The sequence below is a fragment of the Enhydra lutris genome, unplaced genomic scaffold (genome assembly GCF_002288905.1).
Source record: "Enhydra lutris kenyoni isolate GAN:26980312 unplaced genomic scaffold, ASM228890v2 scaffoldscaffold34, whole genome shotgun sequence".
NCBI classification, from domain to species: domain Eukaryota; kingdom Metazoa; phylum Chordata; class Mammalia; order Carnivora; family Mustelidae; genus Enhydra; species Enhydra lutris.
The window spans coordinates 28,491,677-28,515,077 of record NW_019154118.1 but is presented as its reverse complement, the minus strand read 5'-3'; the positions used below and the strand labels follow the sequence as shown (position 1 = coordinate 28,515,077).

The following is a 23,401-nucleotide window of genomic DNA, read 5'->3' as shown; positions in this document are numbered from 1 at the left end:
GACCTTCTAATGTTCCAACACAGTGTGACACTTGCAGCCCCACTGGGCTTAAGAGCTCCACATAAAGGACAAAACTTTGCTAGCCATCCACACAAGACTTTGTGTGACCAGCTGCTTTTCTGCCTTATCAAAGTTACCACCCATCGTGGTTCTTTCCTGCCACGTTACTTTTTATTCTTTGAAAGGCCTACATTTACCTTTTGCGTTTTTGCCGGAAGACCTTTGTTCTTCTTGTTTATGCCCCTAGAATATCTATCGCTACTTTTGTCCTCTCTTGTGGACCTTGTGTGTTGACCCCAAAGCAATCCTGATACATAGTGTGTTTTAATACATTTTGTTGTTCAATGAACTAATGAAACATTTAATTTAGTCAGTTTTCCCCATATTGATGGTGGCTAGATATCCTTTGATAGAAGTCAGGAAACATCCACCACCATATTCTGAAGTTTGTACCAAAATGGACAATAACAGCAAACATTCGCTTGTTGTGTTCAACTCTCAAAAAGTAGGGATTTTTTTGACAGTTGGCGTTCTAAGCCTGTGACATACTCACTTGGGAAACCATTTGCTCTCCTGGTCTCCTTGAATGGCCCCCACCTCCTGTGCCTTCCCAAAGCAGACACTGATCCTGATTCTCCCTGACCCAAAGATTGGTGGGTAGAGCCTGATGAGAAAGGGAAGGAAGGTAGGGCTCAGAGGGAGAAAGGAAAGGCCAGAAGCTATCAGAAGAGAATGAATTTGTAATATGACCTCAACCAGAGACGTGGAGGTAAGAGAACATGACCCAGAATGTGTTCTTAAAAGAGAATCTATATTATAGGAATTATGTAAAATAGAAATTGAATCCAAGAGTAATTTCAACGTTTGGTTCCTGGCCACTGAACCCAGCAGCCCATATCCAACAGTTTAAAATAATTAGAAATTCAAATGGTCTTATTGGAAAATGAAGATTTCTTGGCCCGATTCAGCCCCACTCTCTTCTAATGTGGTCTGCTAAAGAATTTTTACAGATCTCTATAGAAATGAGCTTTATATAAAAAAAAAATACAAGTTAACTTATAATTGAGGACGATAACCTGGACGGCAAGCATGAGGTCTTAAATGAAGCGGTTAGTGGCTCCTCCATTCCCACTGGTGATGCCTCCCCTGCCACTGAGGAGACACCCCCCACCCCCACCCAGGGCTGCATGTCTTAACTTGATCTTCAAAAACAACACAATTTAAGTGGATGTCAATAAAAACCAGTGAATTATAAATATTCTCTCTTCCAGCATATTTGATCAGAGCTGTCAATAAACAAAACCGTATTTCCTGGGAGTTCAGGCATGAACACTAATCTATGAATTTTGATTTAATATTCTACCGGAGGACCCCGGGAAGATATGAACAATTTGGATGTCTGTTAAGTTATTCTTAGAGTAAAACTGGACACATGTATACTTCAGGAAACAACATAAGATGATTCAGGTTTCTGCATTAAGATACTGCATATATATATGTATAAGCATTTCAGATAACCATGCATGTGTATATATAGTCTGATAACTTGGATTTTTATGTAAGAATCATGATCTACAGCTAGCATGATTTTTATATAAAAATCCAAGTTCTCTAAATTAACTACTATGCATAGCATTATTGGATTTCTTCCTGGCCCTCCCCACACTTTGTCTCACACATTAGCTGGTATTTCCGATGGGAAAATTGATTCTTGGCACAGAAAACACGTCTCCACTGCCTTTCCCCGAGCAACCTGAAGCCACTCAGCTAAATGAAGTGGCCAAGTTTCACCCAGCTCGGAGCAGCGGCTGCCTCCGCAGGACTAAGCTGCGAGGAGAGGCTCAAGTTCTCGTCTGAGCAGAGCTGGCTTTGCCCTTTATCCCCGCTTCCCCACCCCCTGATCATAATCAAAGTCCTTAGGCTCACAACCCCTCACTGGTCTCCCTGAGCCAGGAGCACCCCTCCCCGGCTGGGTTGCCCCTCCAGAGGGGAAAAGCTTCCAGGGCAGACAAAAGGGAAATGAGTCCCAATGGTACTGATGTCAGGCCCCCAAGGAAGAGACAGGCTGTGAACTGTCTTCAGGGAGGGATGTCAGATGCGACTCCGTTTTATTAAAAGGCCGGTGGGGAAACAAACAGTCCGAGAGGCACAACGGCACAGCAGAACAGCAAAACTCAAACCCCGTCCAGTTGCCCAGCCTCGGCACAGGGACGGAGCCAAAACCTGCTGTTAGGGGACAAGGTTCGCGCCCTTCCTACTTCCCAAAATGAAGCCCACAGATGTCACCCCATCCCGTCACCCCGAGACTTGCATGCGTTGGTGAAAGTAAGGTCGTAACACTGTACTCCTTTCAAAAGTGCCGTTGGGGACTAAATAACGGAGTAGTTTTGTTCAAAAGCAACATACATTTTTCACGAAGATAAGAGCCATATTACATTTGCTATAGAAGAATGCGGCAAGAGGAAAAAAGTGCGTGTTGCCGATATGACAAAACACAACCAATCCTGCTTATGAAAGTGTTCTGCCCCATAAGAACGTAGTGAATGAAAGGCATTATTCCAGGTGAGCGAGCCATGCAGAAATGCGGATTTATTAGGGTTTGTTTTGAAATGTAATTTGTATGGCGAGCTTTTCTATTCCTCGGATGGCAATGGAACAGATTTATTGGCTACACGTTGCAAGTGCAACAGATAACAGATAACCAAGGGAGACGTTTTAATAAAACACTCAGGAAAGAAGAAAGGAAAGTGAGCGAATATGCCTGCTTTCATTTCAGCTAATAAATAAAGAGCACAGATAGGGCTTTAACCGAAAACCATCCCAGTTATTGCAGCCTGGAAGGTTTATTGAAAACCGGGGAGAACACTCTCATCTTTCACACTTCCACGACGGCGTGAGCGGCACAGGCCACAGTCGGGGACACACATTTGATCTGGGCACCCAAGCTGATGTTTTCACGGTGAACTTCCACGTGGCCGTGAAGGGGACCAGCAGGTCCCTGACCGGGAGGGTGTCTGCTTGGGACATTTCTGACTGTGCTCTGGGATTCTGGGCAACTAAAGAAGGCAGGGATTCTCGCCCTCACCCCTCCGCGGCGAGAACACTGGGTGCTTCTGGAGCACTTTCACATCGTCAATAAGCAATGGCCTTCGTCTCCTAGAGCTGAGAGGGAAGGAGGCTACGAGTGAGGACGGTGGGGAAGGTGGTCCATGCTTTGAAGTCCAGGTGTATTTCGACCCCGCGCCTGAGCACTGGGCTGGCGCAGCCCACGTCACACACCCCTCACTCAAACCGGTCCTGGTCACTAGGGCCCTAGACTCACGGGAGAAGTCGGCTCTCCTTTTTTTGTTTCCAGGCAGCAAGAAAAGTGGGACTCTCTCCGAGTGGCCCTGGGGCTCTCCGGATTTCAGTGTTTCTCTCTGTCTTGAGCCTGGAGAATGATGAATTGCTTCCTACTCCGGGACTCAGTCTCCTTTCTAATAGACATTGGGGAGCCTGGGAGGGAAAAATGAGAAGACCGCCGATCCGAACTCAAGGTTTCTAGCGGTGGAGCAAGGCCAAATTTGTGTCCCTGTAACTTGCAGGACAGCCTTCTAAGAATGAGCTCCGCAGATCTGGAGAGAACCACAGACTCCAGACCTGATTCCACTTAGCTCAGAAAAAGGAATTCAGAATGGTGAGTGAGGGTACGATTAGGAAGTTACATCAATAAAACCGGGTGGTTTTAATACAGGAAAGCTTTTAGGCTATAAATAATTCAGGATGTTTGCCAAATTTAAATGCCGTTATAAATCCACGTTTGTGTATCAGAGAGACGGGAGCATGAACGCAAGAGACATAAAATGGACTGGCATAGTTTGGAGAGGTTTGGATCCATTATTATTAAGGACCCAATCAAATACTCTATCCGATTTCCAGTTCCATTACTGTCTCTATGTTCACTGTTCTTACTTTCAACTACCCAAGTCTTTCAACGAACACTAGTTGGGAAGGGTCATACAGCGTCCCCATGCCGTTTTCCAAAGGAGTTATTTCTGTGGAGGTGTTTTCCAGAAGGAAACAATTCAGATTTCTGCTACAGTTAATAAACTGTCTCTGGGAGGATTATAATAATAAACCTTCTGAGAAATTTTTTGGAGACAGGTGTTCAATGAATTTGCATGCCTCAGCAAGATGCACAAAAAGACTCAATGACTCACTTTCTAAAGCATCTGTATTATTATGGCATGCTTCTGGAGACGGGCAAGTATTGTCTACCTAGGAAGCACGTAGTGTGTCCCATGGGAAACATGGTTAGGTCGGTGCCTCTGTCCCAGAATCCATAGTTTTCCTTTTTTTTCTTTATAGTTAAGATGTATATATAACAAAAGCTCATTTATTGGTTTTTAATATACAAGGTGCTTTCTTTAAAAGAGCAAGCTCCAAGATGGTTTTGTGATTCAAATTTTAAAATAACCTAAATAATCTTCTGAATCTTCCAAGGTCACGTTTCCTGTATTTAATATGTCCCTGAATTTGTCAAAAGATTTTTAAGGGTCTAAATGACGCCACCATGCTTCAGCTCTGGTGGACCTCGTTGTAGACGCGGAATAAACCGTTTGATGTATTGACACAGAGACGTGAAGAGTATGACCGTATGTGTATGTATGTGTACGGATTCTCTGACACTATTATTGGCTGCAATCCTATATTCTGGGCTATAGACGTTGACGATATACCTTGCTACTTGCCACGGCTAACCAAGCTGGGTTGAAACTCAGCAACCACTTGTATTCATTGCTTTGCAGGCTAGTAGTTAAGTTCGGTGGCTGGGAGGAAAAGGGTCTCTCGCCACACCCCCGTCAAACTACGGATTCATTCGTGCTCAGGGTAAGTGTGTGCACACCCCTTTATCGAGGCGGTCTTGAGCTGCAGACACAGTCGCAGCGCTCGTGATGGTCCAGCTGGATGTCGACGAGAGCCATGTGCTTTGCTCTGCCCCTCCTCTTGAAATGGCCCGGCTCGAACTTCAACACCTAGGACCAGAAGCACAGTGCCTGTTAGAAAGCCTGGAGGGTTTAGCACAACGAGATGCCCCTTCTGCTCTTTATGACAACTGGCTCCCAACCCTTTGAGAAGCCAATAAGAACTATGGGCTTGCGATGATGACGCCCTCACGTTAATATTTTTACAACTGTCAACTTCCCGACGCGGGCAGCATGGTCACCGGATCACAGGGTAACGCCACCAGCATCACCCACGGGCGGCGCCAGGATGAGCTCCGGGGTCCCGGTGGGCACTTACGACAGCTTTCCAAGGGCCCGTTTTGTGCCAAGTGCTGCTCCAAACACTGTTATAAATATTCTTTGAATAGAGCATATGTTACAATACAATTAAATACAGATAAATACAATACCGAGTATTGATTATTTCTGGAAACAGAATAACGGATAGTGTCATGAACGTGAATACGCCAGTGTGGCTAAATGTTTGATGTAATGCCCTGACATAATGCCTGATGAAGGTGCGTAGTGGCCATAATTACTTGAAAATGGGTATATGTCCTTATCCATTTGTCAAAATGCAATACCTTTTGCAATTTAAAACAGACCAGGCTCCACTAGAATTTTTCTACCTCAATACTGTATTGATACAGTGTTTCTTCATAAAGTATATCCTTAATCTTTTAAGTTAATAAGTTGATTGGAATTACGTGGGGCTGGAGAGCATCATGCTAAGGGAAGTAAGTTAGAGAAAGACAAATACCAAATGATTGCACTCAAATGTGCAAATAAACAGATGAGCAAAGTGGGGGAAAAAGAGAGAAAGAGGCAAACCAAGAAACAGACTGAGCTACGGAGATGACACTGCTGGACACCAGAGGGGAGGCGGGTGGGGGACAGGGGAACAGGACGGGGCTGAAGGAGGGCACCTGCCGTGATGAGCTCCGGGTGGGGAAGGAAGTGTTGAATCACTGTGTTGTACACCAGAAACTAGTATCACGTGGTATGTTAACACACTGGAATTTAAATAAAAACTTAAAAAAATCTAAGTTGAAACATACTTTTAGTATATTTACATGGAAGCTAACTTCTTCTCTGCAAAGGCCTTCGCCGAAATCAAATGTTACTCGTCTCAGACACGATGCTGTGGAAACCATACACGCGCTCCCACCGACACGATCTCGTCAGTCCGCTTCTCCTCTATATGCTCTCAGACTCCTGTCCACCGTCAGTTCAGATTTTTTTTCCCCATTTTCCTTTCAGACTCTGAACTCCAGCAGGGGCTACCATACAACGATATTGTATGTTATAGTTTTCCAAGGATGAGCACAGACACATTATTTCTTCTCCCCTCCGACAAACCTTGTCACGTAGTAGTGGACGGGTCCTTATCCCCGTTTTATAGACGGGGGGACCGAGATCCTCAAGGAGGCCACGCGCCTTGTGCGGGGTCTTCCGGCCACTGCGACTTGTGCCCTGGGCTGTCCGCTAGGGTCCTAGCACCCTGGCACCCATGCCCTTTGATGTGCCTGTGATTTCCTTGTGTCTCCAAGGGCTGTCAGGCTCCACATGGGAGCCAGAGCGGGGACGCACCTGGCATATGCTGGTCCCAGGTGAAGGCTACGTGTGGCAAAATCTTGCTTTGGACTCTGTGGGACATTTCATGGTACTCCTCTGCTTCTTGACCAGGAATTCCTTCCCAGCCGTTTGCTCGTCCTCACGTCATTACCTGCTTGGAGCCATGAACAGACCCAAACCCTCGACTAGGAAACGCGGGTGCAGAGTCCTCATCGCTTATCCCCCCGTACGAAGCCAGGCTGGGCCATGGGGGCCCCAGGGAGGAGGAGAACAGATCAGCTCGTTTCTTCCATGTTCGTTCGATCAAGCTACGGAGTCTGCACTCGGCGAATACAGAGCGGGACACGGATTCCCACCTGCAGCAGAGCTCCCGACGGATGCTCGTGAGCGCACGGGGGTGGGGGTACCCGACGAGAGCCCTGCCAGAGGCACAGACACTCCAAACTATCTGCTGTTGGTAAACTTAGTCCAAATGGCCGTTCTCCGAGCTAATTCTGTTGTTCTCTTTCCCTCCTGCGATTCGACTACTCTGATGGTCTGTGTCACCAATTCCACCCGATTTATTTTGTGTCCTAGTTTGGATCAAAGCGCTTTGAGAACAGCGGAAACGACTCACGGTACTGATGCCACACGCTGTCCTAAGGGGCTTTTTTGCAAATATTATTTGGATTTCCCTGCAACATATTAGTACTTTTCTAATTTTCATACGTGAGGAAAGAGAGAGGTTAAGCTACTTGCCCACCGTTACGGAGCTGGCACTGGGACTTGACCCCACGTAGCTGAGCTCGCCTATGCCACGGGAACTTACGTGTGGACGGCTCGCGAGCATGCTGCGCACAGAGCAGCGGCTGAAGCAGCACCCCCGGGCTGGGGGCGGTGCCATCGGAGCCGTGAACACTCCTGCTCTCTCCTGTTCACCGCCCCCCCGCCGCATCTCCTCTCGTCACCTCCCTCCCTGCACCTCCAACAAACCCGGGGGACAGATGCACCAGCCAGGAGATAAAGCAGGGGCCAAAAACAGGGCCCCACGCTTTGGGCGCCTTGTAATGCTTCCACAGTTTTGGAAAATTTGAAGTACCAAGAGCAGAACCACAGTGGTATGTGCCTTCCGTGTGTGGCCGCTGGGTGCTCGCCTGCTGGGAACTCGAGGGGAAACAAAGAGATGTTGCTTCTTCATTTAAAAAACAAACAAACGAACAAACAAAAAAAACAAAAAGACACTCCCCCCCCAAAAAAATACCCACCCAGCAACAGTGGTTGCAGAATGTCTGACATTTTGGGCACCGAACAGCCTCGCCCGTGATGGCCCAGAAGTGCAGCTGAGCTCTGCCCGGGGGGCGCGCTTGGAAGGCGTTACAGGCTTGAGCCCCACAGCTCTGCCGAGAACTTCTCCGTCTGATGTGCATTAGTCGCTATTGTCCAAGACTCTACGTTAACCAGACGGGGGGTCTGCAGATGGAGGGGAGGGAAATGAGTCCCAAGATGTGAGTGTCTGAAGAGCATGACTGTCACGAGAGCCTAATGAGCAGTGATGACCGGCCCCTGGCCTCCCGGGGCTCTTTGCCTTCTCATTTGACGGCCAACAGAAGAGCCTGGCGATGGCGTGAGCACAGAGCCCAGGTGGTTCTTCTAACCCGTCTCCTGATGGTTCAGGGATTTTCCCTGTATTTTATATGAAGCAACGTGAGCGTGGTATGTTTGAGTTTTGCTGATAAGAAGAGAAAAAAACGAATTGGCAGACACTCTCCCAGACAAGACGGGAAAGCACTGCTTGAACGAAGCGGAAATCGGACTGCTTTCCCAGCTGATCGCAGCGCTGATGTTCAAAGCTCTCAGACCATGTAATAGTCTGAGGTTCAGGTACGCCGCACCGAGAGGAGGAAGAAAGCAGAACTGACTTGAGAGAGCATGGAAAGTTAAGAGAGAAATGAAAAGCTTTTATCTGGGAAGGCAAACTGGCTGGTTATAGGTTATCTGCTCACTTTTAAAGGGAAGGAAGGAACCACTGAATTAATTTCAGCCACCGAAGGACACATAATAATAAGACCATCCCAAAATGCCTTCCTATTTTCTGAGCTAGGGCTCACAGCTGCGAGCGCACCCCAAAATAAAAACCCACTGACGACCCGAGCCAATTACTACCTGTGGGTGGAAACCCTGAGCCCTCTCCACCACCCAGAGAACCACATGAGTCCAGACAAAGTTGACTTGGGCTAACTGGAGAAGGACTAAGCCGGGTGGTGGCTTGCGCAACGCTACACAAAGTCAAAGATGCTCAATCTGCAAATTACCACATCACGAAAGATTTTTCGCTTCATTTACTCGCCTCGTTGCCAATAAACCACTGAATGAATCATTGCCATAAAGCTATTGCACTAATAAAACAAGACTAGGCAGAAAAGCTATCTGCTGAGTTGGGTTCTTCTTTATTGGGAATATAAAAAAAAAAGGTTAATGCCTTTAATAGTTCTCAGATTAATGGCTGACATAGGAACACAAACACATATTTCAGGACAAATGCACTGTATGAGCTGGAACCATTAAGAGTTTATTTAAGATTCTTCCCAACTTCTAAAGCAGGCTGTACTCCATATACATAGCTTCTGATCTTTAAAAAAAAGCTTCCTATTTTTGCTTCCCTTTTGAGCTTTTCCATGCTTCTAGACTTCATGAAAAATGTCCAGAGAGTTTAGATTTTTAAGGGCTGCTAGACCATTTTTCTGAAACCTAAGTGATTATGAACGAAAACATCTCGAGAAGGGATAACACATTATTTTCTGCCGGATAATTACCGAGCTTGCGGGCAGCAGTCCCAGCAGACCCGGAGCCTCGCAGCAGAAGGACTGACTGCATGTGGTAAGATAGGGTACTCAGTAAGAAAGACACCGACGACAGAGTTTAGGAATGATTCCCTGGCTGATGAAGTCTGCAGGTGACCAAAGGCCGGGGTTGTCGTCAGGGTCCATAAAACGCTCATGAATACTGAAAATCCAATCTTGCTCTCTGTAGACGTTACGTTTTCTGGGAGCACACGGGGGCTACTGTGAGGGTGCACTCAGCTACAGTCCAGCCTTGAAAGAGTGAAGCAGTTCCCTAATTTCGACAGCAGCTTACAGGGCTCATGTCTATCCACTGCGGAAAATGTAATGGACGGCTGACTGGGCACCACATTCAGAGTGCAGAATTGGCGTGGACGACCATCCATGTCACAGATGGTCTTGTCTACCTGAGGGGGAGCACGGCCCAAGGCAGGTGTGCGAAGCGATGGCAGGAAGCTAGATCTACAAGGGAAGGAACGTGCACATTCGGCTGTACTGAAATGCAGGATCCATTCACTCGGGGAGCCATCGAGGCTGCAGGGAAGCCAGACCTCTCAGAAAACTCCACCCACATCTCTTCTGGACTTTCCAGTCTTCTACCCTCACATCTGTCCAGTAGCCCCATGAGCCAAGTGTCACTGTTATCACTGATACGCGAGTGAATTTTTCCATCAACATTAACTGCTGATTGTCCGATCCTATCCTTACTCCTTTACGTTGACCCAGCACTGCCACCTCCAATTTGCTTCTATACCTTGTGTAAAGAAAGGTAGGATTTGGGGGTAGGATGGTGTAACGGCTAATGGATGCCGTGTCATTTCAAGTCCGCCTGGGAACCCCAAATTGGGGGTTATTGTGGGGATGAGCTGAAGAACTCCTAGGCCCCTAGGCTGCCTTCCACACGGCAAAGCTGGAGCCAGGGCCACATCTTCCTTCCAGTCAGACAGTGTTGTGCTCTATTGCCCCGTCTCATTTTAAACACAGGAAAAGCCCCCGGGAGCGTGGTCTCACAGTCTCACCCAAAGAGACAGAAAGAAGATGAAGCAGGGAGACTCTCCTTACTCTAGAAATGCTATTTCCAGAGAAAGGAACCAAGTTTTCTTGACTTTTGTTACGGTTGGTTAGAATCACAACTCCAAATCTCATTGCTTTTGCCACAGAGTAGAAACTCTTCACAAACTCATTTTGTTTCCTGTCTCCTTGATCTCAATTTCCCATTTTAGCTAAATTTGTTTCTATACCAGATGCTTAAAACATGTAAAAACCTAAAAGTATGATTATTTTATCCCAAGTCTGAAGCTCAACAGTTTAAAACCTCTAATTAATCTTTTTTCATATATAAACATGTGCTTACACGTCCTGACTCTTAAGATGTTAATAGGAAGCAGATTTTTAATATAAAATTCTAGAGCAAAATAAAAAGAATCTTTTAAGTCATTATTTTTTTCCACTTGGTCCAGAAACAGAGATGGGTCTAGGCTGTGTTTTTCAATATGGCAACCCCCAGCCATGTGTAGCTATCTACATTTACATAAGTTAAAATCACATAGAATTCAAAGTCCGATCTCCTGTTTGTGTCGGGTCCTCATCAAGTGCCAGCTAGCCACACGTCACTGGCGACTGCCGTACTGGGAGGGGCAGGTAGGGAATGCTCCCTTCACTGTAGAAAGTTCTACTCGACACGATGGCCAGTTAACAGCAGCATTGCGACAAAATCACGAGAGGAGGGACAGAGAAATTAACTCGGATCTCTCTCTCTCTCTGCTGCTTCGTGAATTTTGGCTGTTGCCTGAATGTCCATAGATTGGGAACCAGAGGATGACAAACCGCTAAGGTAACCTTATTTCTGGGGAAGATCCTGCTCCTTCATGGCACATTATCAAGGCAAGATGGGACCTGAAATAACAGCATCTACACGGTATGTTCTCTGGAAACTTCCTTCTGAAAACTCACTACCCCAAAGTAATTTTTGTATCCTATGCATTCCAAGAGGCTGCAAAGAACTATTATTAGCAAACAGGGAAAATGTCTTAAAGGATACCTACAAGGTTTGGAGAACAGGAAATCATAAAGAAGGTAACACTATATCTCATCGGTGGTGGTGGGGGGACCCGCTCAACCCCCTGCTTGGGAAACAGCATGACCCAAGAAAAGAACAATTATCTAAGCTTCATTAGGAGCTTTATAATTTTTCCCATTTCATGCCTTAAACGCCGAGTGCTGAAATACTTGTGCAGAGTCACACAGGCCTGCTTATGTGACAAGTTCCAGTTACCCCTTAAGGGTGCTCACGGCCCATGGAAACTCATTTCACATCTCATCAGTTACAAGCAGCAGCTGGGGAAACTGATTTTTCGTGTCTCTGGGTTAGAGCACAGATACAGAATAGAAAAAAGAACCAGGATTTTCCCCTAACGAGCCAGGCTCAAGCCACCCCCACTTCTGGAAAGGGAACAAGTCTCTACTCTTTCCCCGGGGCACTCAGCAGAGGGGTCACTGTGACAGGTTGCAAGGTATTTTAGGAGCCGGGGGTCAAGGAGCCAGACATGTTTGTGTCAGGTATGCGGCGGCTGAGAGGGTGATCGATGTTGTTTTGTCCCTTTGTCCAGAGCCTGGCAGAGTGACTTTGTGCAGAGCTCTGCAGACCCCAGAAGTAAAAATACTACGCTACAGTGTTTCAAAGAGCTGCTTCAGAGAGCAGCTTCAAAAAGATGCTGGCATCTCAGACCTGCTCCTGTGATGAGCAGAGATCAAGGGCTTCCCTTTCTAGATATTAATTGTGAACAGGAATTTACAGGTAACCGCTCGGGTGGGCAGACAGAGACAAGAAAAGAAGCAAGAAAAGGACCCTTCAGAGTTCTTTAGCATTCACTGTCTGGAATGTGAGGTTTTTTGTTTTTTTTTTTTTAGAGGGGTGGTGTGCACGTTCAACTCTTCCATTTCTGCAATAAACAATATAAAAAATGAAGCTGGAACTTCAAACAGTGGAGTCCAGAGAAAAATAAAGCACTCTACAGATAGATCAAAGGCCTGTACTTAACTGTTTTTCCTCCGCATTTATGCCTAGGTAGTGATCTTGTCACTTGCTAGATTATTTTAATTCTAGCCTCATTACTGCATTCGGCACTGATCCTCAGGGTCTGACTAAACATTACAAAATTCAGGTTCTTAGATGCAAAGGACAACATCCTATCTAGAGTTCATCAGGTCATACAAAAATAAAACACAATGAACTCAGGAGAATTTTTTTTTGTTCCCCTTGCCCTTGAAAACTGCAGGGTGGAGTAAGGAATTCTTATGACTAAGAAAATAAGCTCTATGGAAGTCTAAAATAATGTGTTTCTCCCATGTGAGGTAAGCCTGGTCCCTGTGGCATTTAATATCCTACACTTCCCAAGTTGGAAATGCCAGTTATGACGTCTCCGTTCTCATTTAGCTCCCGTCACCTAGTTAAACTTGTTTGTATTGTCTTACTGTTTTCAGGATTAAAAAAAGAAAAACAAAAACCTTTTAAAAGCTGGAGGTTTTATTTAGTGGGCACACTTTGCTCCTTTGTTTTGGTGGATACAAGAGGAAAAGCAACGCAAGCAATCATTTCTAATGGTAATGTCTGCTTCATTGTTTAGATTATGTTCTTAAACACATTTCAGTATGATGTTTCACATCTTACAAAAGGCATTCCAGGGCTGCCTGGGTGGCTCAGTGGGTTAAGCCTCTGCCTTCAGCTCAGGTCATGATCTCAGGGTCCTGGGATTGAGTCCCGCATCGGGCTCTCTGCTAGGCAGGGAGCCTGCTTCCTCCTCTCTCTCTGCCTGCCTCTTGAGTGCCTACTTGTGATCTCTCTCTGTCAAATAAATAAAATCTTTAAAAAAAAAAAAAAGGCATTCCATATGCACTATTTTATTTGAGCCCCAGAACCACTCTATAAGTGATTATCTGTTATAATGTCTTAGTCCCATTTCACATATGTGAAAACTGAGTCTCCATATTTGTGACTTGGAAATGCCCCCACGATTGGGAAGTAGCAGCTGTTGCCAAGGTCAGGGACAGCTCTGAGCTCCCCTTGAATCCGTTAATGCTCAATAAAGTGCTATGTGTTCAAAAAGGAAAAGCAGTGTTACTAGTGATAGGAACATAGAGGCAGGAACACGGGGTTCTGCAGAACTCTGTTCTCCCTAAATTTTAGTTCCTCTTTTATCTTCATATTTACTTTTGCTTAGTTTTGCCTACTTTCACAGCTGATTTCCCAGGTAGCACTCAGCAGTCTTTAGGAAAAAATGGTACTTTTAGAAGAAAAATAATATCCTATTTAGAGAATTAAAAACTCTCTCTAAACATCTGTCAATTTACATTTTGCTGTCTTCACTCTCCTAAATTTCTTAAGGACTTGACTGCATTCAAGTTTGGCCCTTAGAATTTTCTTAAAGTGACCTAAATTTTGCCATGACAGCCTTTACAAATGCCACCATATTACTACAAAGAGGTCACGTGAGCTCTGAATCACCGCATCACGCATTTGATCATATAAACAAACAAGGATGTTGTCCCACAGGTTGCTTTATGATGATTAGAAAACAGAGTCCAAGGGCACCTGGGTGGCTTGGTCGGTAAGGTGTCTGCCTTCGGCTCATTCATGATCTTGGGGTCCTGGGATCAAGCCTGGCATGGGGTACCCCGCTCAGCAGGGAGTCTGCTTCTACCTCTCCCTTTGATCCTCCCCCCCACCTCTCTGCTGTTGCTTTCTCTGAAATGAATAAATAAATGAAATCTTTAAAACAAAAAAAAAAGAATAGAGAAAAGAGTCCATCTTTCAGGATGTACTTAGCCCCTCTAGGGCATTTGGCTTGGTAAGTTTATCTCATGTGTAATTTCAGCTCCCAATCATCCTTCCAGCTGGCTGCCTTTGTGCAGTGAACAACTAGAACAACTGTAACCCATGGCCTGGTCATCCAGCACCCTACCCTAACATTTCCAGCTGGAAAGAGCTCATGAGTGTTTGAGAAGGACATACCTCATGATACTTTTTCACAGTCTTCCCAGAACTGCACGTGCAGGATTTCCAGTTCGCGGTCCCACAGCCACAGTTGCCCCCACAGCGCTGCACGAGGAGGCAGCGGGGAAAGAAGACCACATGCGTCAGCTTCAGCTCCTCTCTTAAGTTGACGGAATAATTCCTGGGAGTACAGCTGTAGCGCTTGACGTCGTCATTGAGCCTGTCCAGGTCGACTGTAAGGAACACACACAGGTGTGAGCCGGTACCCGACCCGAAGCAAAAGCTCCCAGCATGGGTTTTTGGGAAGCGCGTGGGAAGATGCTGTGAGAATGACCTTAATGAGGGCATTGAACCTGTCCTTGGGATCTCATTTATTAACCTCACATGCAAGATGGAAAATCTGATTCTCTTTTGATCCCATCTGCTCTTCAAAATAATAATAATAATAATAAATCATAATTTAATAAATTATATATAATAAATATTAATACCATGTGTATTAGAAAGAAAAAAAAGACCATGTTAATAAAAGTATTCATTTGCTTGAAAAGAAAAAATAACAACAGCAAAGAAAAAACAAAAGACTCAAAAACATGGCTAAACCTTTATCTTGGTTCAATTTCCTTATACTTTTTTTTATATAAAAAAAGAATTCCGAGGAAAGAAAATAAAATGTTCAGCAATTTAAAATAACTACCTTTATCTTAAAAATAACAACAACAACAAAATACATGGCCTCTCAATTCTCAATAAAACCTGAACTCTAAACCATGATTTAAATATAATTTGAATCTATCAAGGATGCATTAGGGACAACTACTCTATTATGCTTGCCTGGTGATGCAATTTTACAGGGAAGTATGAAGAAGAAAAGGCTTTAATTTCATTTTGACTCCAAAGTCAACCAAAATGTCCACGAAGCTGGCATTTTGGGGAGTGGGTATTGAGGGGTATTTGTGCCCTGGGTCCTAGATGGCAGCAGCAGAGAGGGCAAGGGCTGGGCTCTGCCCCAAAGCCGTGGCTGCCTCCCTCCCGAGAGCTGGAAAGGCACCCAGCTGCTTCCAACCTCTGTTTCCTCATCTAGGAAATGTCAACAGCAGAACTTTACCTGTTCCACAGCAATACCGAAGGCTGATTCAAGCGTGCCTGGCACGCAGTCAATGCTGATTAGGATTATTCTTCGTGATTCATTTTGATCTTTCCTCCATCTTCCCCTTTCAAGTCAAATGGTTAAAAAAAAAAAATCCAGGCCTTTCTCTGGTTCTCTCTGTTGGTCGTGACTCTGGGTCAGTGATAGCCAAGGGGGTATGGTTACTGGGACTTCTGTGAATTAAGACCAACACCCCCAATTTTCAAATTCTAGTCACAGCATGTCCTTGAGTTAAATTTATATTACTGTGTTTTCACAGTTTCCATTCAGTGTTCTGCAAAAGCCAGCTAATCCTCTATGCACTTGGGGTATATGCCTCCCGACCACACCCTCCAGGGCCCGGGAGGAATCCCGCAAAGGCGAGGCAGACAGCAAGCACCAGGCTGCCTCTGCACTCCAGCCCCTGTGAGCGTCTTAGTCCTAAACCCAAACTGGCTGAGGAGCGGCGAGCGTGCTCTTTTGGGGTCGAAGCCAGAGGCTAGGGATGCTGTCCGGAGAACGCAGGGGAGGGAAACCCAAAACAAGGGAGGCTCACGGGGATGAGGGGTCCCCTTCACACCATGAAGTCAGCGGAAGGTCTGGCGATATGGGCAGACGACCCCCTGACTAAGGAATTAACAGCAGTTGGGTTGATGCCCTGCCCTGAGAGCCTTTCCATAGGAGCGACTGGGCTTTGATTCTCAAGGGGAGGGAACTCCCCCCGCCCCCACCAGCTTCCCTATGCTGAGCCTGCGACACCGGGGGAGTGCGGGAAGGGGGCAGCTGAAGAAATGCTGAATAACTTCTGTGTATCACGTATTGCTGTTTTTCCCTTCCTTTGTAAAGACGTGTCCTAAGTTTAGCTATAATCAATCCAGATTTAAATCAACTGAACTGTGTCTTGGGAAAGGAACCGTTTTATTGCTGCTAAAGCCTTGGAAGTAACTGCCAGCAAAGCAGGAAGGATTACGTAAATGCATTAGGAAGCGCCGCGTCATCCATTCCAAGTGTCACCTTGAGACAAACAGTGACGCTGGCTGGCGCAGTGCCACGCCGTGGACGGGGCTCGTGCCAGCGGCTGCAGCTGCTGAGTATGCTAACGGGGGTCTATCTGGTTGACCGCCGAGCAGTCAACAGATGCTGTTAGTGAGGAGAAGGGGTTGGGGTGCAGGAGGGCAGAGGGGGACAGGCAGGAGGCCGCATGCTGAGGGTCTCCAGGTCAGCCCTCCACAAGGCACCTTCTACCCATCACTGCACTTCACCGTCCCCCCCACACTGTTAAGGCGAACGGGAAATGGGACACTGAGCTTCGGAGCTCTTCCCCCTTTGGCCCCAGCTTCTGGCACATCTAGGAGAACGGGGGCATGGCTGTCTCCGAAAGCCAAAGGAAGAAGAGCTCCCTGGTGCCGTAGGACGTCTGGGGCGGAAACAGGTGCAGCCTTCTCCCCGGGATAGCCCAGAGCCCCAAGACTGCCTCTCCTGGGGATTTAGCTAAGCCTCAAGGCACCCTCCGCAAACCAGGGAGAGGCACGTCCTCCTGCCTCGTCTGGAAGCAGGACCCTTCACATCCCGTAAGTGCTTTACTAACCAGCACTGGTCGCCTCCCTTCCCTGCCCACCGGGAAGAGATGTACGACGCCGTCCATTCTAGCATCAGGTCGCCGATGTGACCGCTCCGGCCGTGGCCGGGGCTGACTCCCTAGCATCCAGCTGCCCTGCGTCTCCGGGGATGGAAACCACCAAGGCACTTGATATAGAACTTGGCATAAAACGTGCTTCTGAGCAGATGCAAACAGCTGCAGGCGTGACTGTGGGCGTTCTGCAGGGGACACTGAGCTCCCCGTCAAAGGGGACGGGTGAGGCGGTGCCCAGAGCAGGACGCCGGGCAGCAGGCGGAGTGGTGAGCAAACGTCAGGGCCTCCCCGGATGGGGGCTTGGCTTGAGCCTCTGGAGGGAGATCCAGGGAGAGGGCTTTGCTTTCCATTCCTGCTTCGGTCTCGAGACAGGAACAGGACAGGGCAGCAAGGAAGTCCCCAGTGTAATTCAAGGCAGGAATTTCATCGATTTTCCCTTATTTCACCCTGGTGTACGTAATGTTATAATCCCTCGTCTGCTGTCCTTTCGAGTTTGAGTCTTGTCTTTCCACGGATCTTCGACATCAGTTTTCCGGGCTGGGCACTGACAATCTGTTCAAAGGGCCGAGAAGGGGCCACCGTCCTCAGAGGCTTTCCCTGGACATATTAGTCCAATGTGGGGCCCTGCACAGGGCAGTAGGAGAGCCCCTCTTCTTGTAGCCCTGGCCTCAAAGCACAGGTCCTTTGCAGGAGATCCTTGTGCTGTGATGAGTTCTGGGGTCTGAGCACGGGGTGGGGATGTGTCAAGTAGGAGATAGCATTCAGTCTCCGACCCCCTGAGGCTCAGGTGTGGAAGGACAGGATGCAGAGTCAGCCTGGTCTGGGTAATCCCAGCCTCCCAGGCTAGAGTCTGAATCCAGGCTTTCTCCTGCCTCCACACGCTTCTGACTGTGGTCTGAAGATCTGAAGGCAGGTGGGTGGGGGATTGCGGGGGCAAAGAGCAGCTTCCATGAACCACCCTGGGGTCTCCCCACTGGCGGACCACTCGCCGTCCCAAGGACCAGGTTTCCCAGGTCTGTGACAGACCGTGACCTGCCATTTTCAAGATGTTGCCAGTGACGTACCCACAAGCCTGTGCGCCCCGAGCGCACACTCATTTATTGGGTTCTGCTGGAGAAGTACGCCAGGTTCTGGTTGACCGCCTAGAGCCTACTTTCTTCTTTGGCATCGACCAACATAATGTGTTTCTCCATCGCCCCCAAACTGAAGGAGCCCACGTCTATGCACGATCTGCATCTGAAGAAGAAATGAAGACAAGCACCTTCTTGCCCTCACTGGCCTGTGGTCTTAGCCATGAAAACCGGTCGCAGGCCCACGCAGAGAGCTGAACGGATTGATAACAACAATCTGTCTTCAGAGGGAACCCGTGCTGGGGTCCTAACAACCGTTTTTACAGGACAGATACAGCCGGGATAGGCACACCTCTCTCACTCTGTCGCGTCTCGCTTCACCACACTTGCAGATACTTGTAGACGCTGCCCTTTTTCACAAAGTGGAGGTGTGTGGCAACACGAGTTGTACAAATCAGCATTTGTCCCCTTTGTCGCATTTTGATAAATCTCACAATATTTCAGACTTTTCCATTATTATGGTATCTGTTACAGTGATCTGTGATCAGCGATTGGGGCTCACTCAAAGCTCAGGTGATGGGTAAGCATTTTTAGTACTAAAGCCTTTTTTAACCAAGCTATGAACATGGTTTCTTCCGACATAATGCGATTGCACACCTGGTGGACGACAGCACGGCGTAACAACTTTCTACGCACCAGGAAACCACAGCGTTCCTCTGACCTGCTCCCTTGCAGTATCTGCTTTCTTCCCATGGACCCCCCGGGCTGGAACCGAGCACAAAGTGTCTCCGATGTGTGCCTGCGGGAGGACCCACGGGCTTGGCACACGGCATGGGCGCCAGCAGCTCACGATAACATTCTAACAGTCCTTTTGTAAGTCGATCTTATTTCAAGTTTTTTTGGTGAATACAAAAATTCGCTGCGAAACAAAATAATGTCCTCCTTCTGAATGCAGGAAAGCGCTGTTTTTTTTTTTGTTTTGTTTTTGATTTTTTTCTCTCTACGCGGGTTTGATTTGCTGCTTGTTTTGCTTAACAGGAAGATGATCCCCTTGGGTCAGCCCCTGGGTGTCAAGTTGATTGGCGGCTTTCGCCGTGCTGGTCTTCCATCCGTCAACACTCGGCTGTGTGTGTCACCAGCCTTCGCTTGATCTCCCGGAGTCCCCTGGGTCTCCAATTAGACTTCCCCAAGTTCTTAGAGCCAGGAAGCATTTTCTAACAACCAGACCAAGACTTCACAGTGCTCAAATTCTTTATAAACGCTTTTAGCAGCCACACACCACCAATATATTACCATACACACACACACACACACATATATATATATAGCATGTGCTGAAGGCGTGGGAAGTCCGTGTGCTTGAAGTAGGGCTCTATATGTGTGTATATATACATATTATATGTATATAAATTATATATATAATATATAAAAACAAATTTAAAATATAAAAATATATATATTTTATGTATAAAATATATATATATGTAACTTTTTAATACCATGCTTTTGTCATTCTAGTTCACTTTCCCTAGCACTCAAGTGTACTATGTCATTTTAATCTTCTAGGGCTCAAGTCAAAAGCCGTATTCAGCCTCCATCTCCTCTGATCCCCTGCTACAGGCTCACCACACTTTCTCTGCCTTCTGCCATAGCCCTTACTTCAAAGACCTTACTTTGCCCCTTTCTTTTATTTAGGTGTTTCTCTTCCATTAAAATATAAGGTTCTGGGGCGCCTGAGTGGCTCAGTGGGTTAAAGCCTCTGTCTTCGGCTCAGGTCATGATCCCAGGGTCCTGGGATCAAGCCCCGCGTCGGGCTCTCTGCTCAGCGGGGAGCCTGCTTCCTCCTCTCTCTCTGCCTCCTCTCTGCCTACTTGTGATCTCTGTCAAATAAATACATAAAACCTTGGAAAAAAATAAAATATAAGGTTCTTGAAAGCAGAGAGTTAATCACCTTTTGATTCCTCCCCTCCTAGGGATTAGCCCGAATGGAGGTCATTTAAGTCCTGCTCTCCTAAAACCATTTGGTTTCAACCAAGTCCTGCTGAAATACGTACGGCATCTCTGAGGACAGAGCGCGTGTGCCATTTCAGGAGGTCTGGAATAACTAAGTCCAATAAAAACAACTGAAGTCCCTACGGCACCCCAGACAGGTGTTTCTGATTTTCCTTAAATCTTCCGTGACTCTGAATGGAAACCCATAAACTTACAGTCAAGGTCAGAGAGAGTTTCGGACACTGATAGCCCTACTCCTCAATCCAGATTTCTGTCTGGACTCTGAAGAAGTCAGACTGCTGCTGGTGCAGGACGGAGAAGCTAGCCTTCGAGGACCGGCTCTACCAAGGAGGAACCATGACACATGGCAGTGACTGGTTCTGAGACCCACAGAATCTAGAAGCAGCGCCACCGGGAGAAGATGGCGTCAGGAAGGCCCGCTCCTGGATACATGGCTCAACGCCCCCAGAAATGCACCCTCTGTCCCATGGGGAAAAGGGCCACAATGTGTTACGGAAAACACTACAATGAGCCTTTGGTTCTACAACCCTAGATTTATGAGGCTTTGGGTGAGGGTGGGAGGGAAGGGGGATATATGAGTAATTGTAGTATTTTACACCAAGTAACTAGGGTTTCTCAGCCCCTTTCAAGGTTCATAAATTCTCCAGGAGGAGTCTGTTCATTTTTACGGACATTACAACCTCATTGTGATTTTCAGACTCCCTCTTCCATAAATCAGCCCATAATTGTGAAAACTGTTTCCACACCTCAACCCCAATTTGGAAGCACAAATAAATCTGGAGAGAGCAATGACTTTATAACTTTTAATGAGAAAATATCAGGATATCTTAAACTTAAAATCATGAATTTCATGACTCCATTTGCTGGTTTAGTTTCTCAAGAACGGACATATTTACCACGTGTATTTATAGTGATTAACCTATGTCACCAGGTTCCCAATCAGACAACAGTGAATTTTCGGGGTTTAAAAACATCGCCGAGGGATGCGTAAATAGAAATGTACCGAGCACCTACGGTGTGCCTGGTTCTCTGTGAGATGCTGTCATATGTGCGACTCTCAGTGACTTCTGGTAACAAACCCTCATGGTAGACACAACTGTCCCCATCTGATAGATGTGGGGACCGAGAGGCAGAGGACTTAAGTGACCTGCCTAAGGTCGCTGGACACAGAGCAGGCATTTGACGAACACGTGCAACAAAGCGGATGAGTGCACGGCCGTCTGCAAGGTGCTGAATGAGACAAGACGGCAGCTGATACCATAGAAGGCAATTCTCGGAACTCTAAGAACTGTGACCTGGTAGGACGTGTGACGTCCATCCATGCAATGGAAAACAGGAAAACAAGCTAGGAGGTGAATAAGAATCAAGCTGGTCTTGAAATGTCTTTCTCTCACCTATGAGACCGAGTCTCGGAGCCTGAAATACCGCTGAGCTTCCCCGAGCCTGGCCTGGGCAGCGAACAAACCCCAGTTCGTGGCACAACTCTCTCCTTCGCAACGATCATCAGACATTTCTGATTTTCTTTTAGTATATAAATTGGCAATAATGGTACTTTCCTGCCAAGAAACTTATAAAGATTGAATGAGTTAAGGGGCGCTTGGGTCATGCGGTCAGTTAAACGTCCGACTCTTGGTTTCGGCTCAGGTCTTGATCTCAGGGTCGTGGGATCGAGCCCCATGTCAGGCTCCACGCTCAGTGTGGTGTCTGCTTGAGATTTTCTCTCTCTTTCTATCCCTCTACCCCTTCTTCTCATGTTTTCTCTCTCTCTCTAAAATAAATAAAATCTTAAAAAAATCTAAAAATTGAACGAGTGAAGGGTGTTTGAAGCACAGATCCAAATCCTAGCTCTCAGTAGGTATCCCCCACAACACTGTCACAATGAATAAAAGAGATAAATGAGTAAGGTTAAGCCCAAAATGCCCCAAACAGCAGAGCTACTGCAGTTGGGGTCACTAAGGGAAGGAGCATCACGTTCACCTCGATCCCCATGTCAGAAGGCATGCATGTTCAGTTTAATTCCCTGGGGCTTAACATGGTCCTTTGTAAGTCAAGACTCAATGGGCTGGTTTTTCCAGCACGGGTGGTTCTGAAAGGAGCGTGTGCTGTAGGAAGGGTGTGCGCTCTCCCTGCATCCACAGGGGCACGGGACAAAAGGATGCTGTGGGGAGGGGGGGCGTCCCAATGCTTCCCAGAAAAAGTGGATAAGGGACCCAGGAGGCAAAGACATCCATCATTAGCCAGAGTGACCATTGGGGGAAAGGCACACACGTCACCCCAGACACAAAAGTTACCTACTGTTCTCCACCATTAAATGTTTTCCAGTCAATGTGCTCTCATGGGAGGGGGGTAACAGGCGATGAAAGGGGGTCAGGGTACACACAAAGGTGGACAACCTCATCATGTAAGAGGAAAGCGAGGCGCCAGGAGGAAAAGGACCAAAATCCTTGTCCCCGCACGGAGATTTCCTTCAAAGCTTTTACGTGCGCCCACACAGATACACACAACGTGATCAACAAAAATGTGGCTTTCCTTAACGCTTTCTGGCAAACGGAGTGGGGAATCCAGATACTTACAAGTCCTATGGGTCATCAACAGTGGCTGCACTCTAAAAAAAAAGTGCTTTTCAAAGGAAACATCCAACAAGCCAGAAAAGTTTCTGGGTAAACAGTATCCTAGAAAAGTTTAGTACTTGCTGATTATTTTGTAAACTTGTAAGGAGTGTACTGATTTTACAGATCCTTAAACCTGACAATATTTGGATGCTCGGTAGGAGGCTCTCCAGATTAGCGATGATTATCTGACCGCCCTCCAGGGAAGAAAGCGGAAGAGTTCACAGAAATATCTTGGTTCTGTGCCGTTTTACCTAAGTAACAGTAGTAGCTGTAACTTGCCGAGGGCCCGTGTTAGAGAGTCTCTCTTGTTCATCCCAGCACAGCTTTGCAAAGTGGTTGTAACTAGAGTCGTCCAGCAAAGGGCAGAACGCGGCCGCCCAGGGGCCTACAAGTGACTCCCCGAGGCCACTGTTCTTCAGATGTGAGTTAGAATTTTAACACAAGTGTACTTGGCGACAAGAGTCCATGCTTTTCCTGCTGCCGCATCCGTTCTCCTGCTCTCATTCCATCAAATTTGTGGAAGACAATTTTCATACAGATAACGACGGCTTTTACTTGGGGCACAGACATGG

General features: G+C 46.9%; 1 protein-coding gene across 2 annotated transcripts in view; it reads right to left on the bottom strand.

Moving 5' to 3' along the window:
• Positions 1–2,491: 2,491 nt before the first annotated feature.
• The window catches only part of LOC111153783 (platelet derived growth factor D), a 223,475-nt gene continuing 202,565 nt past the window's right edge, over positions 2,492–23,401 (bottom strand). The window contains exons 6-7 of one of the 2 annotated variants that reach the window (XM_022513020.1): positions 14,391–14,605; positions 2,492–5,015 (exon numbers count right to left, since the gene is read on the bottom strand). In XM_022513020.1, the coding sequence (XP_022368728.1) occupies positions 4,890–5,015; positions 14,391–14,605 (341 nt within the window). In that variant the 3' untranslated portion in view covers positions 2,492–4,889. The remainder of the gene's footprint in view (positions 5,016–14,390; positions 14,606–23,401) is intronic. The other variant, XM_022513021.1, reaches the window with a different exon arrangement.